The sequence below is a fragment of the Eleginops maclovinus genome, chromosome 1, assembly GCF_036324505.1.
Source record: "Eleginops maclovinus isolate JMC-PN-2008 ecotype Puerto Natales chromosome 1, JC_Emac_rtc_rv5, whole genome shotgun sequence".
Classification (NCBI taxonomy): domain Eukaryota; kingdom Metazoa; phylum Chordata; class Actinopteri; order Perciformes; family Eleginopidae; genus Eleginops; species Eleginops maclovinus.
Window position 1 is genome coordinate 11112189 of NC_086349.1, and position 21090 is coordinate 11133278.

At 39.7% G+C, this 21090-nt stretch overlaps 2 protein-coding genes across 4 annotated transcripts; one reads left to right on the plus strand and one right to left on the minus strand.

The window, feature by feature from the left end:
- The first annotated feature begins 324 nt into the window (after positions 1-324).
- On the plus strand, positions 325-10749 carry emc1 (ER membrane protein complex subunit 1). Its single transcript, XM_063878399.1, has 22 exons — positions 325-479; positions 943-1070; positions 1176-1241; positions 1330-1423; positions 1507-1635; positions 1815-1941; positions 2107-2256; positions 2396-2563; positions 2783-2854; positions 3037-3135; positions 3264-3360; positions 3979-4095; positions 4851-5050; positions 5169-5318; positions 5943-6104; positions 6196-6315; positions 6727-6864; positions 8062-8235; positions 8451-8661; positions 8774-8858; positions 8946-9075; positions 9387-10749. Exons 1-22 carry the CDS (start codon positions 388-390, stop codon positions 9564-9566), a joined length of 2889 nt encoding a protein of 962 aa, XP_063734469.1. The 5' UTR covers positions 325-387; the 3' UTR covers positions 9567-10749.
- A 47-nt stretch (positions 10750-10796) lies between these two features.
- On the minus strand, positions 10797-21054 carry LOC134861335 (ERBB receptor feedback inhibitor 1). Of its 3 annotated transcripts, none has more exons than XM_063878481.1 (5): positions 20812-21054; positions 19635-19685; positions 14819-14954; positions 14066-14145; positions 10797-12930 (listed from the first exon to the last, which is right to left on the minus strand). In XM_063878481.1, the coding sequence occupies exons 3-5, from the start codon at positions 14863-14865 to the stop codon at positions 12014-12016; spliced, it is 1044 nt and encodes a 347-aa protein (XP_063734551.1). In that variant the 5' UTR covers positions 14866-14954; positions 19635-19685; positions 20812-21054; the 3' UTR covers positions 10797-12013. The 3 variants fall into 3 exon arrangements, with proteins under 3 accessions (XP_063734551.1, XP_063734544.1, XP_063734536.1); XM_063878474.1 differs by lacking the exon at positions 20812-21054 and adding an exon at positions 19789-19887; XM_063878466.1 differs by lacking the exons at positions 19635-19685; positions 20812-21054 and adding an exon at positions 18742-18967.
- Between the last annotated feature and the right edge of the window lie 36 nt (positions 21055-21090).

Here is a 21090-nt window from a genome sequence, read left to right on the forward strand (position 1 = left end):
AGGTAGACTATATGGATATTTGAACATCATTAAACATGTCTATTGAATGTGTTTTCATCATAATCATTTTTAAGACAGCACTTTTGTTTCGAAAATTTATTCCATTACTTATAAATTGTATTGATCACAGAAGTCCAAATCAATTCCAGTGCATATCTGCATAAGACATGTTATTTTGAATCATAAGGCAGTTGATTGATAACAGATGAATACATCAGATGAAATGTAAAAATGTTTATGGTCACTGCATTACATTCATTGAAGCTGTGTATCATCCACCCTACAGGGGGCAGCACGTCTCACTCGAGAGACTTGAAGGAAGCAAGTCCATTTCCGACTTTCTCGTTTGCTCCCCCTCTTGAAGAGCAAGCTAATGCTACTGCTGCAATGGCAAAGCTAATTTTGTTGTGCCTGAAATGTATCATATTATGCAGCACTGTCGAGGCTGTGTTTGAGGATCAAGTAGGGAAATTTGACTGGTAAGAGTAATCTACAAAATGATCAAATATGTGTGCTATTTTGAGCCATGTTTTAATGAATAAATGCTAATGCTAACACCTGTCACAGCCACAAGCTGCTACCCGGCTTGTTTAGGGTGGACTTTGTGTGAAAGGCCCTTTTTTTAAAAATCATACAATAAATGTTATTTACCAGCTGCAGATGCTGTGTGCTCATTCCCAATTTTTGACAGGTAAATCTGAGGTCAAGTATGCTAAAGTACTTGTAGTGAATGTGTTAGATATTGATCTATATGTATTAAAAAGCTTCTAATCAATCTGATAGTAACCATTATAAAATCCAACAAAAATTCGGTTTTCCTTTCTTTCCTTTGTAAATCCAATGGGATTTGATCCATGTTGGGACACAAACATTGCTTTTGCTACTATTATTATTTACATTGTTGACCTTCTGACTGGTTGTTTTCTGTCGTTTGATTTCCAGGAGGCAGCAGTATGTTGGCAATGTTCGTTTTTCTAAGTTTGACGCACAGGTGCAGTCATCCAAAAAGGTTCTCGTGGCCACAGAGAACAATGTGTTTGCTTCCCTTAACATCAGAACTGGAGAACTCTGTGAGTATTATCTATTTGGGCAATAGAAAATACAGAAAGACGATCTGCCCCTCAGTGGAAATACCCTGTGTTACTATAATAATACTTTTGTATTGTCTGTTACAGTCTGGCGACATGTAGATACGATTGGGCCAGAGGGAAACATAGACGCTCTTTTGCAGCATGGACAAGGTGATTTTTGTCTAGGCAGTTAAGCTTACAGAGCTTTTAGTTACCCTATTGAAAACAACTAACTAATTTAACTGTTCTTGTCTCCTAGATGCATTGCTGGTTGTTGGTAATGGCCGTCTGCTGCGCTCCTGGGAGATAAATATTGGTGGTTTGAACTGGGAGATTGTGCTGGATTCTGGCAGGTGATTCCTTGATTTTTCACTTGTAGTTCTGAAAATTGTCTTTGTTTTGATCAGATAATAACTGCTTTTATTCTGCATTTTAGTTTCCAGTCGGCTTGTTTAATTGGACAGCAAGACATTGTGAAGCATGTTGCAGTTTTAAAGAAAACTGCCATCTCTCTCCATTATCTTTCTAATGGTCATCAAAAATGGATTGAAAATCTACCAGAAAGGCAAGTTGACCTGTTTCTTTATATTGTGGTTGGTTCAAGCATATGAATTCAAGCATTCACATGATGCAGAAAGTAGAAACGGTTGTAATTCAGCAGTAAAAGTATCTGGTATAAACAAGCAAAATGTATTTGCATTATTAACAATGTTAAACTGTCCGTCTTTCTTTCTATCTCAACAGTGAAACTGTAGATTACCAGGCTGTGTATTCTGGTGGAAATGGTGAAGTGTATGTACTGGGAGTTGTTCCCCACTCCCACATTGCAATTGTTGTTTACAGTTTGGATGACGGAGAGATAATCAAACAGGTAATCTTGACATTAGTTACAGTATATAAACACTTTTGCAGAATTAGTAGAATATAATGTTTATAATACGAGGGAAGCTGTACTGTTGCAGTATGCTTAATCCAGTCCCCTTTTCTGACTTCTTTGCATGTGTTTGCCTGACGTCTTTTGCTTGTGTGTCTCCAGATCTCAGTGGAAGCTCCATGGCTCTCCAACATACAGGCCAGCTGTGCAGTGATCGGCGAGGGCATGTTGACGTGCACAGACTCTGCGACTGTATCCCTGTACATGCTGGACTTGGAGTCACAGATAGAGATGACCCAGATCCCCTTGCAGGTAACTACAAGAAAAAAAAGCATTCTATTTTTTAGAATTAGCATGCGTTTCCTTTCCTCTCTAATTTCTCTGTATTTATCTACCTTTCCATAGAACTTTTCTTCTTCTGTGTAAATTATTTAAATTTATCTTCTTCTAGTCACTGGGACTTGAAGTCACTCCTGGATTCCAGCCAGTACTGACGTCCACTCAGCCCAACGCAGCTCGTCCTCCACTGTCTGAGTTTTTCCTTCAAGTTGGCCCAGAACAACACCTGCTTCTGCAGCTCAATGATGGTCAGATAGTTACTCTGAGGGATTTCAATCCTGTAAGTAACTGTTTCTCTACCTTGCACTTCAAAGACGTTGTGTATCATTTTTCGTAGTTGACCAAAGTCACAGTTTCTTATGTTGTACTGTTCTGTCCATTGATGTCATTGTTTTGTTATATTAATGGGCTGATCTCAATGGAACTTCGGATGTATTACAATTATTAATCTAAAAAACAGTGGTGTTGTTGTTGTTTACTAATTTGTCTTGATTCACAGGCCTTGTTGGTTTCGTTTGCGACCACTGGAGAGAAGACTGTTGCTGCTGTCATGTCACCCAAGAATGCAACTGTGAGTTAATGTGAAATACAGACTTCTTAAGCTTGGGTTTACCATCATGCTCGCTTAGCAAACTATGGTGTGTGTGTATATATATCAGCGGATTTACCAAAGTCTTATTTATCTCTGTGTGCTTGCCATAAAGCTAAAAAGTATTTAATTATTCATGTTAGTATCTTTTTTCCTCTATACAGGCTTGCAGTCTTAACTTGTTCAGTGCAGAAACAGGGCGCAGACTACTAGACACAACACTGATTTTTCCTTTGGATCCCAACGGTGGGAAACCGGAGAAGGTGAGTCAACATTTTAATCTTGGTGATTCTCCAGTATCTTTTTATATCTGAGTGAGCAATTCATTGAGGATCCATATTTGCTTCTTTTCTTTTTATAATTCCAAACATTTGTGGTTCTTTTGTTTCAGCTGTACGTACAAGTATTCCTTAAGAAAGACGACTCTGTTGGATACAGGGTCATGGTGCAGACAGAAGACCACACACTCACGTTCATTCAGCAGCCAGGTATGGATGTTAACACCAGGAAGCTTTCTAAGTGTTAAAAAAAACTGCAGAAAAATGTTACCTGAGGTGTTAACCTGCACAGGTGTCGGCCAATGTGTGTGTTTAGATTCTACCGCTAAGAGGCACCAAAGCCTGAACAACTTTGACTTGAAATAAGCAGAATTTTTTTCAGGACGTTTTTTGGCCAGATCCCACAGATACGCATTTCTTGAGCCTTTTTTACTTTTTAATATTTATGACAATCAAGGCATTGCTTTTCAATACAGCTGTCATCAGGAGCTGGGTTGTATCGTTTTTAACAAGTCTTCCCTTCAATATTTTTACTGTTTAGATACATTGTTTTTTTCCAATAGCAAAAAGAGACTAGTAAATCCAAGCTTTGATTTATGATAACATTTGGGTAAATTATACCTCTTAATCATCATAAATACTGCCAACGTCCAGCTGTCTGTCAGTCCTCATAATGTACACCCAAACGTATCCTTTCCACAAGCATGAGGGGAAAGAAAATGTCTAGTGTCATCATTCACTGAAAGCGTCAACGCAAACGGCATACAGCGGCAGGGTGTGTAAGGTGGAATGAATGATTACAGAACAATAATGAGTCCTGTTTTCCAGGGCGTGTGATGTGGACGAGAGAGGAGGCCCTGTCAGATGTGGTAACAATGGAAATGGTGGATCTGCCTCTCACAGGAACGCAGGCAGAGCTGGAGGGCGAGTTTGGCAAAAAGGCTGGTAAATGTCAAACCAGAACCGCTGTCATATTTTACTCCTGATTTTCTGCTTTAAGATCAAATCTGTGCTGCGTATTGTTATTTTAATTATTTGTAAGTTTTCACTGTTTAAGTCATTCTTGTGTCTTCCATGTCCCAGAAGCTTAAGGCAGCTGTGCAATTCCTAATCTGAGGGATTTGATGCCAGTTGGTTTATCATTTTGAGATATTCCACTAATATAAAACTAAATGGTTATGTTTAATTGAATTGTTGCTTTTACTTTTTCCTCACTTCAACTGCTCTGCTCCTGCCATTTAATAATCCATGTTGTAGTTTTGTTGCTACAGGCTTGGTGGCCTGGTAAACGCAGGTCTCTTTGGTGTGTTCATTTGGTTGCTATTTGCTTCATTTTCTTTTGTCTTTGTCCTGTTTGTATCGCTTCGCTTGGATTCAGCTATTCAAGGTAACCCGCTTCACTGCTTTTCTTAAGTACAATGTATTAATGAGTCTTTGGCTTTTGTTGTACTGTTGCACCTCTCCATATCTACTAATCATTTATTTGAGTCATATAAGGTTTACAAAGGCACATTGTTTATTATTGATGTAAGAAATAAGCTGCTGAACTTTTCTTTTACAGTGTTTTAGTGTTTTATTGAGCTACATACTACTGTTATTGTAATTGCAATTCGCCTGTGCTTTGCCTGCAATGTCAAGCTGTGATTCTCAGTCCACAGAAAGTCATTAAGCAGCCTCTGTTGTCTGTGTTATTCGTCTAGATGGCCTGTTCTCCATGGTGCTCAAGAGGCTCTCCTCTCAGCTCATCCTGCTGCAGGCCTGGATCAGCCACCTCTGGAAGCTCTTCTACGATGCACGAAAACCTCGCAGTCAAGTCAAAAACGAAGTGACCATTGAGAACCTCTCCAGAGACGAGTTCAACCTGCAGAAGATGATGGTCATGGTTACTGCATCTGGGAAGGTACAGGACTAAAACTACTATTTTTCACAAAAGTTGAGCTTTGTTTTACATTTGTGCTCAAACTAATACAAAGTATATAAAAATCCTAATGTTTCCCTTTTCGCTGTTTTCTGTTAAGCTGTTCGGGATTGACAGCAAGACGGGCACTATTTTATGGAGGCACTACCTGGACAACATCCCAGCTAATGCAGCTTTCAAACTGATGGTGCAACGAACCACTGCACACTTCCCTCATCCGCCACAGTGCACTCTGCTCATCAAAGACAAGGTATCTAATAACAAGAGCTCTGTGGGTCATTTGTATTATCGGTACCACTTTACAATAAGACTTCCCTTTTTATAAAGGGTTTATAATTAGGTTGTAAACACTTTATTAATCATTAAAAACCATTTATAAACCAGTTCTAACATAGTTTTCATACATCAACACAGGCTCACTATTTGGCAAGATGACTAAGCCTTATATTGGCTACATAGCTTACTTCGTCTTCTTCCTCAGCCAACATCCTTGGTATCTGTTGTTCACTGAGTTGATACTTCCCCCCGTCCATCTTGATGTTTATAAAAGCTTATTAATGATTAATGAAGTGTTCACAACCTAATTAATAAATTAATTACAAACGTTTCATAAACCCTTTCTAAGGGTAGTCTTATTGTAAGGTAGTACCGTATTATCTTGTGGGAGAGAGATAAATAAATAAAGCAAATTGCATCACAGTGAAATCAGAAGACTTGAGAGACTTCAAGAGATATCACTTTACATTTATATTGGGCATGCATTTTACCAGGAATAACCCAAGTTGGTTTTTAGGCAGGCAAAGGATGAAAACTGCGTTTTGTATTTATTCATGCCATTTTTAGTATTTATTTGTTTGTGATTTACTTCCATCAGGACACAGGCCTGGCCACACTCCATGTATTTAATCCCATCTTTGGGAAGAAGAGTCACGTCACCCCCCCTGCTATGCCACAGCCGATTCTCCAGTCCCTCATGCTGCCTGTCATGGATCAGGATTACGCAAAGGTCCTTCTGCTTGTTGATGACCAGTACAAGGTGAGTGGCAAAATTCTAAACAACCTTACTCGCCAGATTAACCGAGATACAGACAATGGCCGACAGGTGACTTTATTCATTCTTCCCACAGGTGTCTGCTTTCCCCTCTACAAAAAATGTCCTGCAGCAGCTTCAGGAGATAGCCTCCTCCGTTTTCTTTTATCTTGTTGACTCCAGCCAGGGAAGACTTTCTGGCTACAGGCTGAGAACGGCAAGTTGAATCTTGTTTTTTTTTTAATATCCTTTTGCTAAATGATTTGTAAAAGAAATTCACATGACAACTCAGACGGTTTGGACAGGTTTTTAAAAAGCATCAAACCACCACTAGCTTTCAGCTATTGACTGCCATATTTATATTGTTAATAATTGCAGTGACTTTACTTTATATTTAGGTAATGTTGAAAACGATCAAATAAAAAATAACATAAGAAATAACTAATCGAATAAGAGCCTTCTTTTATTCGACCTTGTGTCTGTTTGAAAGATATATTGAACTAAAATGTGCTCTATAGCTGGAGATTTCCTTCTACCGTTCCGTCTGTTACGGTGATATACCATGACATTTTACTAAATCACAGATAACTGGTAAAAATAATAAAACTGGATCTTTTTTTGTTCTCAGGACTTGTCGACCGAGCTGATCTGGGAGGTGGTCGTCCCAACAGAGGTGCAGAAGATTGTGTCAGTCAAAGGGAAAAGGCCCAATGAGCATGTACACTCCCAGGGCAGAGTAATGGGAGACCGTAGTGTCCTCTATAAGGTAAGATAACTTCCCCTGAAAACTTACGTACACTGTGGTTTGGAAGGAATGTTGAGAGGGTTTGAAACTGGCAGTGTTGTAGTCAAATCACTATGCCTTGAGTCCAAGTCCAGGTTCAAGTCTCCAGTGTTCAAGTCCGAGTCAAGTCCAAGTCCAAGATCATTGTCCACTAGTTAATCGATTGCGGATGGCGTCGTGCTCGTGGACGGATTTTTTAACTAAATGGGTCGCGAAATACACGTGGGCGGCCATTAATATACCTGGGCGGCCCGCCCAAGTAAAATCTATGTGTGGGAAACCCTGTGTTGTTAAACTTAAAAAAAAAACATAACTGTGGTCCCGCAGCTCATAGGCGTGCCCTGGTGGCAGGCACTATGAGCTTTCATATGCATTGAAAGGGCAAATAAGAGAGCTTGGCACACACGTCATTCACAAAGATGTATGCGTCAAGCTCTATTATTGGCCCCCTAGCTCCGGCTGTGAATCACTTAGGATCTCGCAGGAGAATGCATCGGAAAGAAGAGTCTACCGATTCCGGCAACATTTCTACGCCGTATTATGGCACAAATATGAATAGAAACATATCGAAAACGTTGCGAAAACGCGCCGGGGCGTTCGTCGACATCAGGGTTTTAATGACAAAGTCGAGTCCTTTCGAGTCATCGCAAGTCCGAATGCACGAGTCCAAGTCCGATTTCAATTAATTAGTGCTCAAGTCAGGAGTCTCTAAATTTATCTCACGAGTCGACTCGAGTACTACAACACTGGAAAATGGAACACAGCCCCTCCTTGTTATTTGACATAGACTGAAAACTAATCGTTCCAAGAAATACTGCACCTCTTGTCACTCTTTCCCCGGTGAATCATATCCTCTCCCCACCACTGACTCTGAGTAACAATAACACAACTTTTGTTATTGTGTTACGGTGCTTAACCTCCCTCCTGTAGTTCCTGCGTAATTTTAAAAATGAACAATACAAAACTCTAAAGCTTTGTCACAGATTCATGCTACTACGAAGTTAAATACAACCCGCAATACACAACATGTCTGTGACACACATCGTACTCATCTCTTTTCCATTCTTAGAGCTTTGTCGGTAGCCTTACAGTGATTGACAATATGAGAGACAGGCATAAAATGTGTATTTCTCAACCGTGATTCAGATGCTGAACTGTGTTTCATGTCATTTCTTACAGTACCTGAATCCCAATCTCCTGGCGGTGGTGACTGAGAGCACAGACACGCATCAGGAGCGAAGCTTCATGGGAATCCTCCTGATCGACGGGGTAACCGGACGCATCATCCATGAGGCCATTCAGAGGAAGGCCAAAGGACCTGTGCATGTTGTGCACTCTGAAAACTGGGTGGTGGTGAGTAGAGCTGGTGCATTTTGGTATAATCTCAATTATTTCACTCCATATTGACATCACTATTATTCAACACGAAATGGATTAGATTGACAGCTAAAGTCACTCTTAAGGTTAAACAGCCACACTTTAGTCAAACACTGGAAAAATAGAAAAATGTGTGAGATGGTGGTATCTTTAGGGTCATGTCTTCTTTTTTTGTGTCTGTTTGACTGCAGTACGAATACTGGAGCACCAAGTTTCGCAGGAACGAGTTCTCTGTAATTGAGCTGTATGAAGGCATGGAGCTCTACAACAGCACCGTGTTCAGCTCACTGGACCGACCCCACGCTCCTCAGGTGCTTCAGCAGTCTTACATTTTTCCCTCCTCCATTTCTACCATGGAGGCCACACTGACTGAGAAGGGCATCACCAGCCGCCACCTGCTCAGTGAGTTACAGCGAGAGGCCCAGGCTTATGGGCTGCAACGTGTCACTGTTTCAGAGTTATAAACCCTCTTTATACATTTTCATCCTTTTTTAAATATGTTTCTTTGTTATAGTTGGTTTGCCATCTGGAGGGATTTTGTCATTACCCAAGATGTTCCTGGACCCTCGGAGGCCAGAAAAAGTAACGGAGCAGAGCCGGTACGTCCCTCAGTCAGGCATGGTTTCAAACATTTCAATTACTTTATTTTAATTCTTCTGTCTAACTTGTTGAGTTGACCTTTCCAGAGAAGAGAACCTGATTCCGTACGCACCAGAGCTGCTGATCCGCTCAGAGTGGTTCATCAACTACAATCAGACGGTGACAAGAGTGCGAGGAATTTACACCGCCCCCTCTGGACTGGAGTCCACCTGCCTGGTGAGTTGGCCATTATAATGCTAACAAACATATGAATGGTGATAACCACGGTAGGTAGGCATTCCTTGTTTTTGGAATTGTTTAACCTTTTAAAAAAATATTGATTTTCCTGAACTGCCAATGAGTGCCTGAATTTAAATGATTTAGCGGTGTTTATCTTTTCTAATCTTACCTTAGTCTCTATTGACAGTGCTTCCTTATTAGTGCTTTATTACTGCGTTTGAAAGCCAAGGGAAGAATTTTATTTTAACACCAAACCTCCATTTGGGTAATTTCAACCTAAATACGCCATGTTCTGTTTTCCCTTGTAGGTGGTGGCATATGGACTGGACATATACCAGACACGTGTGTATCCCTCAAAGCAGTTTGACGTACTAAAAGACGATTACGACTACATGCTGATCAGCAGCGTTCTCTTAGCCCTTTTCTTCGCCACCATGATCAGCAAACGCCTGGCAGAAGTTAAACTGCTCAACCGGGCCTGGCGGTAAAGCATTCGTCACAATCCCATCTCTTATAGCCCGAGGCTGCTCGAAGGACCTCAGCCCGCAGAGATGAGACGCTGAGGCTGTGCCTGAAGAAAAACACGGGCCAGAGATCAACGATGCCCATAAGAACTGCAGGGAAGGGGCGGGGGGGTGGAACGAGGGGTGGAACGAGGGATTAATATAGGTTTTATTTGTTTATTTTTTAACTTATTTTGCAAGCACATGAAATTTCATAGTAAGAATAACTGTTTTTGTGCCATGTCATTTTGATTAAATGTTTAACAAATAACTAATTATTTTGAATGAATCAGAGTTGAATTGAATAAATTGTGGAGTTTGGAAATTCCAACACTGTGAAATTTAGATGCCTAAGCAATGTTAGTTTTTTTTTTTTTTTTAAGATTACGTTTGTGACGTTTCTGCTTCATGATATTGCTCTAAAGAAGAGGATTAATGAAAGTGGAGGTCAAAGATAAGAGGGAACGAAGACGTGAGCATGATTTGTTTTAGCCTGCGGAATGATCGTGATACCCAAAAGTTACTTGTTGTTGACAAATGAACTGTGAACTGTATGAAATGTTAGCAGATAATGCAGAAAGGACAGAATAGTCAATTGTCCTGTTCTGAAGACTATCCCGTATGGCACTGTCCTACTGGTGTCACCATCACATGCTTCACAAAAGAAAATGACCATGAGCAGCTTTTGTTTTACATACATCCCGAAGCTTATGCGCAAGTGAGAAGCTTTGATCCAATCTCGGCTAGTTTTTCATGCTCCATTAAAATTTGTTTCAGAAATCTGGTTTGTGTTTTTCCCAAGTTTTCAGACCAAGTGCAACATTTTTTTTTTTGTTTCTTTCAAAATGTTCAATTTAGGTCAGAAATAAATTGTAAGATTTTCATCTAAATCTCGGCATATATATTGGTGATTTAACTATTGCTACTCTTTTTTTAAATTGTTATCTGGATTATTTGTTGATCTCATAAAAGCAGGACTCATTAGCAGTTCATCAGATTTTGTAATTATTTTTTTCTTCAACAGTCTCTGCTCCTTCCCAGTTATGGAATTCTTCAATGATTTTAGTGGGCAACACTGGCAAAATGAGGAGGTGATATGTTACCTCGCTTTTGGAAGGAAGGCTAAATGTATGAGCTTTGAATGGTAAAATAAAAGATTTAGGTGTCAGGTGTATATGTTATAGTTGTGGTGCAGAAAAAAAATACATTGTATCATAGAGTGAATAAGTTATTTTATTTCTATAAATAGATTAAAACAATTTTACAATGATTTACTATCGACAAAAGCACATTATTAACATACATACAGCCTTAGCTTGGGCCAAAACTGACACAGAATCTTCATGAGAACTTCCAACCTGTTGACGTAACAGAGGCTGTAAACCTCAACAGTGTAAACGTAACATGACTTCCATGCCCTCACACACAGACCATATATACATTGTTTGAGCTAAATGCATTTACACAATAAAACCATGAACATAACTGTTAATTAAGGCTTTTTACTCCTAACATTAATGATGGAAAACCTGAAAAAACAGCTTTAGAAAACTGAAAACAAAAGTGTGTTCTTCATGTATTAAAGAGCCTGTCAATCGATGAGTGTGGTTGCAGGTTTCAGTCACAAACTGGTGGTGGATAGAATTTTACCTTCTATTCTACTTTGTGAACATTAGCATAGACTATCATTCAACAGAGGGTGCTTGAATCATCATGTTGAGTATTTTGCAGGTAGGATTTAGCAGGTTGTAAATTGATTGCAAAGCAAAATAGGAAAAAATGAAGTGCACTTGCACAAATAACGTGCAACAGGCATGTGCACTAAATTAAACACAGCAGTTAAGAGTTGTTTTTTTTTCAGGTGTAGTTCAAACCTTTTTTGGTTCATTGTGTTGTTCCATTATTTGCTTCATTGTTCAATTTACCATACATCTTAATGTGAAAATGATTGAGCAAAACATTTAATCCATCCATACATCATACCTAAGATTTCAAGCAGCATTGTCATAAAAAATGGTTGAACATGGGATGAAGGGTTTAGTACAAGCCCAGCTTGTACATACAGTAATTATTTTCTCTAGTATTAGTTATCTGAGCAAAAAGTTGTCAGAATTAACAATGACACCTTTGAAAAAACTGCAGCATCTCAGAAAACCACAATTGAAAAAGGTAATATAAATATTTCTCCACTATTAGTGGAAATACTGGAATGTTATGATGATTTCCACTTTGCTAAAATACTGATGGGTAAAATGTTCAGTTTAAAACAGACAAAAACCTCACAGTGTTGTAGTCATTGAAAATAACACCAATACGACATTAGACGTATGAATGTAGCATGTAGATGTTCCTACAACATCTAACCACGTGGTTATTAATGAGCCAATCACAGTTTCTCATTAAGTTTCAGTCGGTGACGAAAGCGAAGCTTTCTATCGGTTCTGCCAGATGCTGCTGTTTCCTGTCCGGACCGGTTCACTCAGGAGTCTTTCTCGCCTGTCCGAATACGGTGGGCGGCCGGGCGGCAGGAGGATGTAGTGCGTAGCGCTAGCCTGTCTGCCATCCTTCAAAATGGGCACAATGCAGGGAGAAAACTGAGCTGCAGGTGGCACCCTTTCACTTTGGTGTCTCTGTAATGCTTTACTCACATATTTCGGGTTAGCAGCAAAACTCTGTGTGGCAGGCATAACACCATTAATATAGATCGGAAGGCTTTTGGGACTCGGGGTGCGCGGTGGGCAGGGTGGGACTAAGGGGACCCTTGGAGGTATTTTGGGAGGTTTGTCTTCCTCGTTGCCACTCGCAGTCTTTGAGAGAGTGGGAGGTTTTGGCCGGATGGGAATACGAGGAGGGATTTGTGGCCGGTCAGTGGTGCTGCTTTGGGGAGGGATGGAAGGAGGGCCTGAATACACTACCTGCTGGTGGTCTTCTCTCTGGACAGCTAGCGACCAAAACCCACTTCCTCTACCTGTTGGTCTGTTCTCTCTGCCCGGCCAGGAGAAAGCCATGGAGCCTGACCCAGCCCGGGAGCTCTCCTGGTAGGCGTGATTCACTTGCCCAAAGTCTTTGTTCATGCCCCTGCACATGGCCTTGGGGCAACTTTTGGGCAAAAGACGCCGTCGGTCACTAGTGAAAAACTCCACCTCACTGTCGGCCGCCTCATCAGACATGAGCTCTTCGGAGTCGGGCAGAGGCGGCAGGGGTTTGGCTTCTCTCTGGTGGCCCTCAAACACTGTCTGTCTCTGGGAAGAAGGGACCACCTGGTCTCCGTCATGGGGACGCAGTATGTTATCAGACGCAAGGCGGTGCGTATAGGAGTAGAAAGGAGACTGGGAGAGGGAGATGTTGCCTGGGAAAGGGAAAAACAATCATGTATTAAACACCTGGCTTCTTAAATAAAGAATAAATTAAACTGTCCACCCAGAACCTGCGGCTATGTAATACATGGTTTTGCTATCACTGTTGGTTCCTTTAGTGCAGGACCAATTCTCAGAGGAAGAAACATTAAAAACAACTTCCAATGAGAGGAACTTTAACTAGTGTGTAGTGGTGGTGTAGGAGGGACAGAATACCAGGGGGAGTGGGCTACCCACTCAACTAAGGCGAAAAAAAGCCCATGTTTAGCTGAAGGTATCGTACAGGAAACAGGAGTAAAACACATGTCGAAAACAACCGCTTAACCTATCACCCTCTTCGTCAAACATCAGCCACAACACCCTGATTAACACAGGCATCGTCATTATCTGTGGGGCAGGCCATAATCTTAACGCAGCTTCCCATAACCTTCTCTGTGAAAACATCCAACGTGCCCCAGACTGCGGGAACAGCTGGTGACCAGGGAGCAATATCTTCCCCTCCTCCGTTACTGCGCTCTCTTCTCTGGTACACAGCTCATCTAAACCCTGTCTACACGCCTTTTATTGGTCAAGCAGGAATTAACTTAAGTTTGTAAATCCGAGAAAGACAAGACGGACTTCCGAAACAAGATTTATAGGGCAGAACTTGATTTATTAATTTAGGATTAAGTAGCAAAAACTGTACAGCACTTGTCAAACATTGCTAGTGTTTCACAACAATTAAAAAAGGTATAAAATATGGTCAAAATATAACTGGCTTTTAAGAAATGGCAGTGGCTGTATTTTGTTTACAGTGTTTTGTTGCCCTATTTTAATTGAATTTCACAATTAAACAAGCTTTATGTGTCACTAATGTTCGACTTTCCTTTCTATATCAAGGTTGAACAGTTACATCTAATGTAGCTCAACTCAATTAGTCTAAAACGGGTCATAGTAGCAATTATTTATCCAAAAAAATTCCAGCAGTGATCAGATTAATACTCTGTACAGTAAGTCTCACATGTATCCAAGTTTACTGAAACTGCACTAGTTGTTTACAGTTTTTGATATATAGTTTTCTTAGTAGTAAAACCATTAAATAATAGCTTATATTAAGGAAGATAATAAACAAGTATACAATAAACTCACCGTTTAACTCCTTGGCCATTTGCTGTTGTTGAAGCTGCGTCAAGTTTTGTTCCATGTCTGCACTCAGGCCAAAGCACTCTCTAAAAAACAAGAGTGCGTTGAGAAATCCATACAGAGCTTTGCATGTGTGTAAATCATTCCTACACATAACCTGCCATGAGTAAGTCATTACACATAGTAAATAACAAGCATGACATATGCTCAAAAAAGAACATATGTTCTGTTCTCCTTCATGTATTTACATTATGCAACACTATTGAAGCTTGCTTGACATCCTTCATGAGCCATGGTCTTCATGAATGTTTTTACCTTTACCTTACCTTTACCTACCTCTCTTAAACTATTTTCTAATACTGTCTACACTGTATGTACATCACATATTACATGTTTGTCCATCCTGGATGAGGGATCTGGATCCCTTTAAAGATTACAGATCGTTAATGTAGAAAGTTTTTGCTACTTATAGAAAATGTATATTATAAAAAAATCTGATGGATTCTAGAGCAGACACATAGAAACAATTAGATAACTCAAGGAAGAATTTGACATTTATGATGGTGAATGTTTTGTTTTATATGTATAGCATCTTGTTATTAGTTGTAAGTATTTAAAGTATTTAATATGCAAAGTGCCAGAATTATTCTCCTGACATTGTTTGATGAAAGATAAAGTAGTGATAGTATCGTCGAACGTAGTAATAAAAACTAATGTTTACATGTTGTTTCTATCAGTAATAGAGGGCTGTTTACGTACCTATTCAGGTCATGTTGTCCCCAGTAGTTATTCTGACTCCCGGCCATGTTGTGGCATGTATTGTAGTTTTAAAAAGCAGGCAGGTCTGTTTCGTATCCATCAAACCCATCACGGCTTCATTCTAGCCAGCAGAAAGCTGTTGGAGAAAAAAACAGAAACTATGAAATACGAGGCCTTCGGTGCATGTGTAACAGGAAAACGTGTAAATTCAGATCTGGCTGTTGCAGGCGTGTCAGAATAGGCTATACAGAAGGAAAAAAAGGTGAAAAAATCCTCCACATTTGGCTTTTGCATTACATCACTCCCTTCATTTGTTCTGGTCACACCTCGTCAGTGTGAAATGTCCATAAACAGCCCGGGCATATAAACAGCGCACATCTGGAGCCAAACCAGCTGCACGCATTCACCCTAGCAGGCAGGTCAAAGGTCGGGACAGAACAAATGCTTAGAGGCTCGAAACACAAACACATGTCACCTATTGATAAATAATGTATATCATTAATACAGCATGACAATTATAACACACCTATATTACTCTCTCTGACATCACTCCCATTTAAAGAAGAGAGTCGAGCACATGACAAAGCATTTAGTGAGAGAAGTAGGCATGACATTTTTTCTTGAGTTTGTCTAGTGTACATTCTTGCAACCCAGTAAATGGCTTCAACCTAGTCGGGCAGCTGCCATTAGTATGTCTTTGTGGTTGCAGCTTAAAGCCATTTGTCTGATGGCTTATTGCAAAACCTCTGGGTCAGATGTGGGAGGGCAGCAGCGCTCCTCGCCCTCCTTCCTCTCGGTGACCATGAAACCTTGCAGTATCCGCCCTTACAACAGGGGCTAATTGTGCAGCATTCCTTTGATGCTGCCCGACAGTCTTCACCACCAACATGTGTAATAATAATGACAATACAAGTCTGTATTTAGGTGTTCTAGCAGAGACTAGAGGATTGGGACTCAAATAAGAAAAAGGATTTTAGGTATCGTGTAAAATATGTCACTATCTACAGAAAAATCCCCATACTGAACCAGGATATAAATGCGACCCTCTGTCAGCAGCCATATCAGATGTAATCATCAGCTGGAATTCCAATACTTTTTTGGTTTTATTATAGATAGAGGATTGACATATTGTTAAAAGGACATGCAAAAAGGCCCTGAAATACCATTATACCAAAGTTTAATCAGCCAGTAATATATTGGCAGCACATATTTATCTTTTACTGTTTATACAAATAATGTATATTTGCTGTTTATTTTAATTTTATTTCTAATCAATGTGAAATGCTTGTATACATGTTGCTGTGACAAAATAACATCCCAAAACTGTGATCAATAAAAGTATATCTTATCTGATCGTATCTCAATTTATAAAGAAGTGCATCCTTAGTCCAAGGTAGCTTTGCTGTTATTGCTTGCCTAACAAAGTGGGAGGTCAAAATGTTAAACAATCCATTTGACAACTCTGGGAGTTTTAAACTTAGTGAAGCCCCTCCATAACCAAAGTACTCCTGTCCTGTCACCATTTCAAAATAAAATGGAAAAATCCGTTGAAAGTATACGTTCGTGTCTGATTGAACCATGTATGAATTCACCTGCAAACTATTAATTAGCAACCCTTCCCTCCTACTCCAAAATGCAAGGTCTTGACTTTCTTATCACACTGCAATCTTATTCTTCAAAGTCCTGCATTGTTTAATGTCACTGGCGGGCCTACACTCCATGTGGGTAGCAAACAATGCAGAGCATGCATAATGCAACACAAAACCACCACAAACAAAACAATGACCCATGCGTCTATTTGAATATTTATGTCATCCTTAAAACAACCGACTGTGGCGTCATTTCCGCCAGTGATCCTCGGAGATGGAAGACGCTGAACAATTATGAATTCTACCGGCAAGTACTCAGCGTCCATGAATGGAGCCACTCTAAGGCATGAATGGGGCTTTGTGTCACTTTGGTGCGCAGTAAAGCAAGCCTGAAAATACAAGTGAACTCTCCCATGAGGTTAGGACTGAAGATACGCCATGGAGACAAGCACACATGGCCAAACTATGAGCCTGTGCAGCAAATCCCCTGCAGGACGACTGTGCATACTGGGCACTGTTAAAAAAGAGAAGCCAGAGGCTGGAAAACAATTTGTTCATCTCATGCAGGAGCCTTGATGTGTTGTCCTTGGCCGTGCCCACTTAGCTTGTTTCAGGAAATAGGCCATTCACATACTGGACATTTACAGATGATTTCATTATGGAGCTGGCATAAAGTATGAGCTTCACATCACCTGATTAGAAATTGCTACTGGCTGAGAAACACTCACAGCTTAACAGACTGGACAGAAATCTTACCAAATGCCTTAATAACTGTTTTATAATAATAAATAATGCAGCTGTATGTGGGTTTTATTTCTCAACACATATATTTGCGGACTAGATACAAGTCTACTTTACCAAATCGTTTAAAATTAGACAACTGCAGTTGGTTTCAATAAAGGAAAGTCAACTAATGGAAAAATTGCTCCTCCCACCTGGCTAATATATGCCACATGCCAACATAATGTACCATTGATCAACTGATTGAGATAAATGTATAATTATATGTTTGGATTTTTTGTTCTAATTTCTTCTTTTACTCTTACTCTACCTATTATTGTTTTAAAAACGTAAGGTATTGAATCTGAAAAATAAAACCTTTAATCTAGACTTGAATTAGAAAAGGGAAAGAATACTGATGAATCATTATATTTCTGGGATTGACACATTTAACTTATAAACTATATTGTAGGTTACACAGTAATGATCTGAAATAATATGACTAATTTCAACACATTTCTGATAATGAAGACCCATATTTAATAAGTGGATTCAATAGGTGTAATTGGTAGAAAAGACAAAGATGACAGCTGAGCTGAGTCTCGTTTGCTCACCTGGAGGTGTCAAGTTAAGTTAGGCCATAGGAAAGAGGTAAGGGTCAGTGACAGCTGTCATTTTGATTTAGTTATGCTTTACATTAAATAAATGAAACGTTTATATTTATCCTATTAATATTAGGTTAATATAACAATGCCTAAAATCCAACATTTCTGAAGGTTAGAAAAGAGCAAGAGTGCAGGAACAACAAGCTTTATAGGCTAATTATCCAACCCAAATAGCATTTCCTCTAATACATATCCAGCTTTGATTTGTGATGACCTCATATGAAAATACATTTAAATAAAGAAATAAAAGGGAATTAAATAGGTTAAGAGAGCCATTCATGAATGTAAAACGAAGTCAGACAATCTGGTGAAGCAACAATTAAAAACTTAAGTTCAATAATGATCAACAATTGGTAACATGGGTGAGTACAGATTAGTCGATTAGTGCTATCCTAACTTAGTTAACAGCATTGTTAGGTTGATTTAAAATTATAATATTACAGATTAAAGTATACTAAACATAATGTAGGCTAGTTTAGTAGATAGACAGATATTCACACAGCAACCCCCCTATTTGTTCCCCGTTTGCGGCGCCCACTAGCGGCTGACCGGGGCGGGCTGGGCAGACTCACTCATCCCGCCTCGATGGTGCTTCACTCGGCGGACGGGCGGACATCCAGAAACCGAGCAGCGGGTAAAGTGACCACCCTGTCCCGCTGCTCATGTACAAATAACCGAGAGAAATGAATTCAACATTATGTTTTTTATGAAGAAACAAACGTCACGGTATCTCTGGATTAACTACCCCGTCCCGATTCGTTTTACCTTTAACGTGAGTTAAATTCCTCCGGAGGAATACAATACAGAGAGATTTATTGTTAGAACAAATATTATAAATAAACAGGCTCCTCCGCTAACACGAAACACTGACCCTGGTCGCTGAGTGGATTTAAAGCCCCGTACATCCAATAACTTGTAATGTTAATAGCTAAAGGAAAGGAAGTCTTACCATGAACATGCTGATCACTTGTCCATCACGTAAGGTGGCCTTGTTGCTGTCCGAAGTGAAAAGGGAATCCGTACAGTCTCTTTGCCAGTCAGAAAGTAACCATGTGCAACATCCCTCCTCTCACAACAACTGAACTCGTTTTTGTCAGCGTGACGCGCATTTCCACATCTCCTTATAAATGCACCAAGCACTTCAGCCTACTGTAACTCCACCCAACTCCCTCTTAAAGGAAAAAAACCTTGAAGCCGGAAAACCATTAAGAAAAACTAAACACCATTAGGACAAGGATTTAATGGCGTGCAAACCTGCAGTGGTGCAAAATAACCACATTGTCTGGGGTTGTTGTACTTTAGGCTTTACTATTAATATCACTTTTATTTATATGGACATATTGTTTTTAGTTGACTTTGTATTTAATTCACTATATTTAGAGACATTTTGTTTCTTTGCATATTGAAAATGAAAAACAAAACATGTCATATTGTGTAGGACTATATGTATTGTTAAAATCAGCTTTTTTAAAAAAATAGGATTTGTATTGTTTACGTCCAGACATCCAAAAAAGCAGTCCAATGCGTTTTACAGATTAATATATATATATAATTATTTATTTTTTTAAATAGATAAATAAAGACTATAAACACAAACTAAGCAAGTTTTAAAAAGTAGCCGGTACAAATAAAATAAAAACTGATAACATCCTGAAAATGAAAATACACAAATACAAAACAACAATAATAATGATTAAATGTTTTGTATGTTCATATAGCAGATACACATCGATATACAGATATCAAATCAGGCGCATCATTAAAATGCTGTTTCTACATTAGGGCATTAGATCTGAATTCTTCTTCCACTGGTGTAAACGAAGAAGTGGAATTCATACTCACACAGTAACTCCCTCAAGCTGCCGCTATTAACATGTGTCCTCACTCACTGTCCTAGAAAAAGTGGAAACCAAGAATCAGCAAAAATCTTTTTTTTAGCACTTAAGTAATGGATAATGCATGTTAGTGATAATAAATCTGACAAACAGTTTCTCACTTTTACAAACAATGTTCTGCATACACAAAGAAACCTCAGGTGAAAGAGCCACATTGCCGACACGTCCACAATTCGAATAATAATATTTTTTATCTGCCTTGTGTGATGACTGTATGGGAAATTGCCCTTCATCAGGCAGTAAACAATTTTGGTGTGACCTGTGTGGGAGTCGGACAGTGTGTGGGTGGCTCTTGGCATGAGTACAATATCTGACTGATAGAGAAGAACAAGTAGAAGATTGGCAGCCCGGTTATGGAGGATCAGGACTTGTTTTGAAGCCTGGATGTCACAGAAGAGTTCAATGTCTGTGTTTGTCTTCACCCACGCCGAGGGGCAGAAGAACAATACAGGAGGCCATTTACCAGAAAATAACAGGGAAGTGAGTGCAAGTCATTCTTCTTTTTTACTAGAGCACAGGCCACTGAGCCTACAGTGTTTCTCCAGACTGCCACATTATCTTTTACCGTGGTAACAATCCAAATAAATCTTCAGTCAAATATCACATTACATATTGTAAAATGCTGAATAAAATAACCAGCTCATAAAAGTATAAGACAGATGCCCAATGACCCTATGACCTCCCCTCCTTCTGTCCTATAGATCTAAAAAAATCCACTGTTTAAATGTTCTAATTATATCCTCATAGGGCCATATATTGAGGAGTGCCTTAAACCTATATACTTTCTGTAAATCACAAACCCACAAAATAAATACACCACAGTGATGTGCCTCTATTGCTGCAATCATCCACTGTTCCTCTTCCACCAGCGTAACTTGTTTGCTTAAAGGAATACTCATACTTTTTAGCAAATAGCTGCTTGATCAACTTCCTGTTGTGCAACATGCAAAGTGACTGGTATCACATAGGACTTCAGTGTGGCATAAAGAGGTGAAACTCCTGCACATGTTAGCCTTTTCCTTGGAGAATCAGAATCAGAATCAGAAGTACTTTATTTATCCCAAACTGGGAAATTTTTGCGTTGCAGCAGCGAAATACAAAGAGACAATAATAGTGAAACTCACATCTTAATACTCTCAATCCCTTTGATGTGTTCTGTTTTCTTGTGTAGGGGTGAAAGCGCTATCCAAATGTCAACGTTTCTTCCACCTGGACCAGCAGCCTTTCTGCTCTGCTGTTGCTCCCTGGTCCTCTGTGGGCGCTGGTGGATGACCCAGGATGCTTAAAGCCGTGGGGGTTGTTGTCAGGGTGAGCCAGTCTCCCACAGGGGAGGTCAAGTCATTTCCTGCTCTGAGAAACTGCCGTCCCTCACAGCTGTCAGTGCAGTCAGAAACCCACCTCCC

Coding starts and splice junctions, on each gene's coding strand:
- emc1 (XM_063878399.1), top strand. CDS start 388: ATGGCAAAGCTAATTTTGTTGTGCCTGAAATGTATCATATTATGCAGC. Junction 8,859..8,945: donor AAAGTAACGGAGCAGAGCCG/GTACGTCCCTCA, acceptor TGACCTTTCCAG/AGAAGAGAACCTGATTCCGT. Junction 9,076..9,386: donor GACTGGAGTCCACCTGCCTG/GTGAGTTGGCCA, acceptor TTTCCCTTGTAG/GTGGTGGCATATGGACTGGA.
- LOC134861335 (XM_063878481.1), bottom strand. CDS start 14,865: ATGGCCGGGAGTCAGAATAACTACTGGGGACAACATGACCTGAATAG. Junction 14,146..14,818: donor GGACAACATGACCTGAATAG/GTACGTAAACAG, acceptor CTTGTTTTTTAG/AGAGTGCTTTGGCCTGAGTG. Junction 12,931..14,065: donor AATGGCCAAGGAGTTAAACG/GTGAGTTTATTG, acceptor TCCCTTTCCCAG/GCAACATCTCCCTCTCCCAG.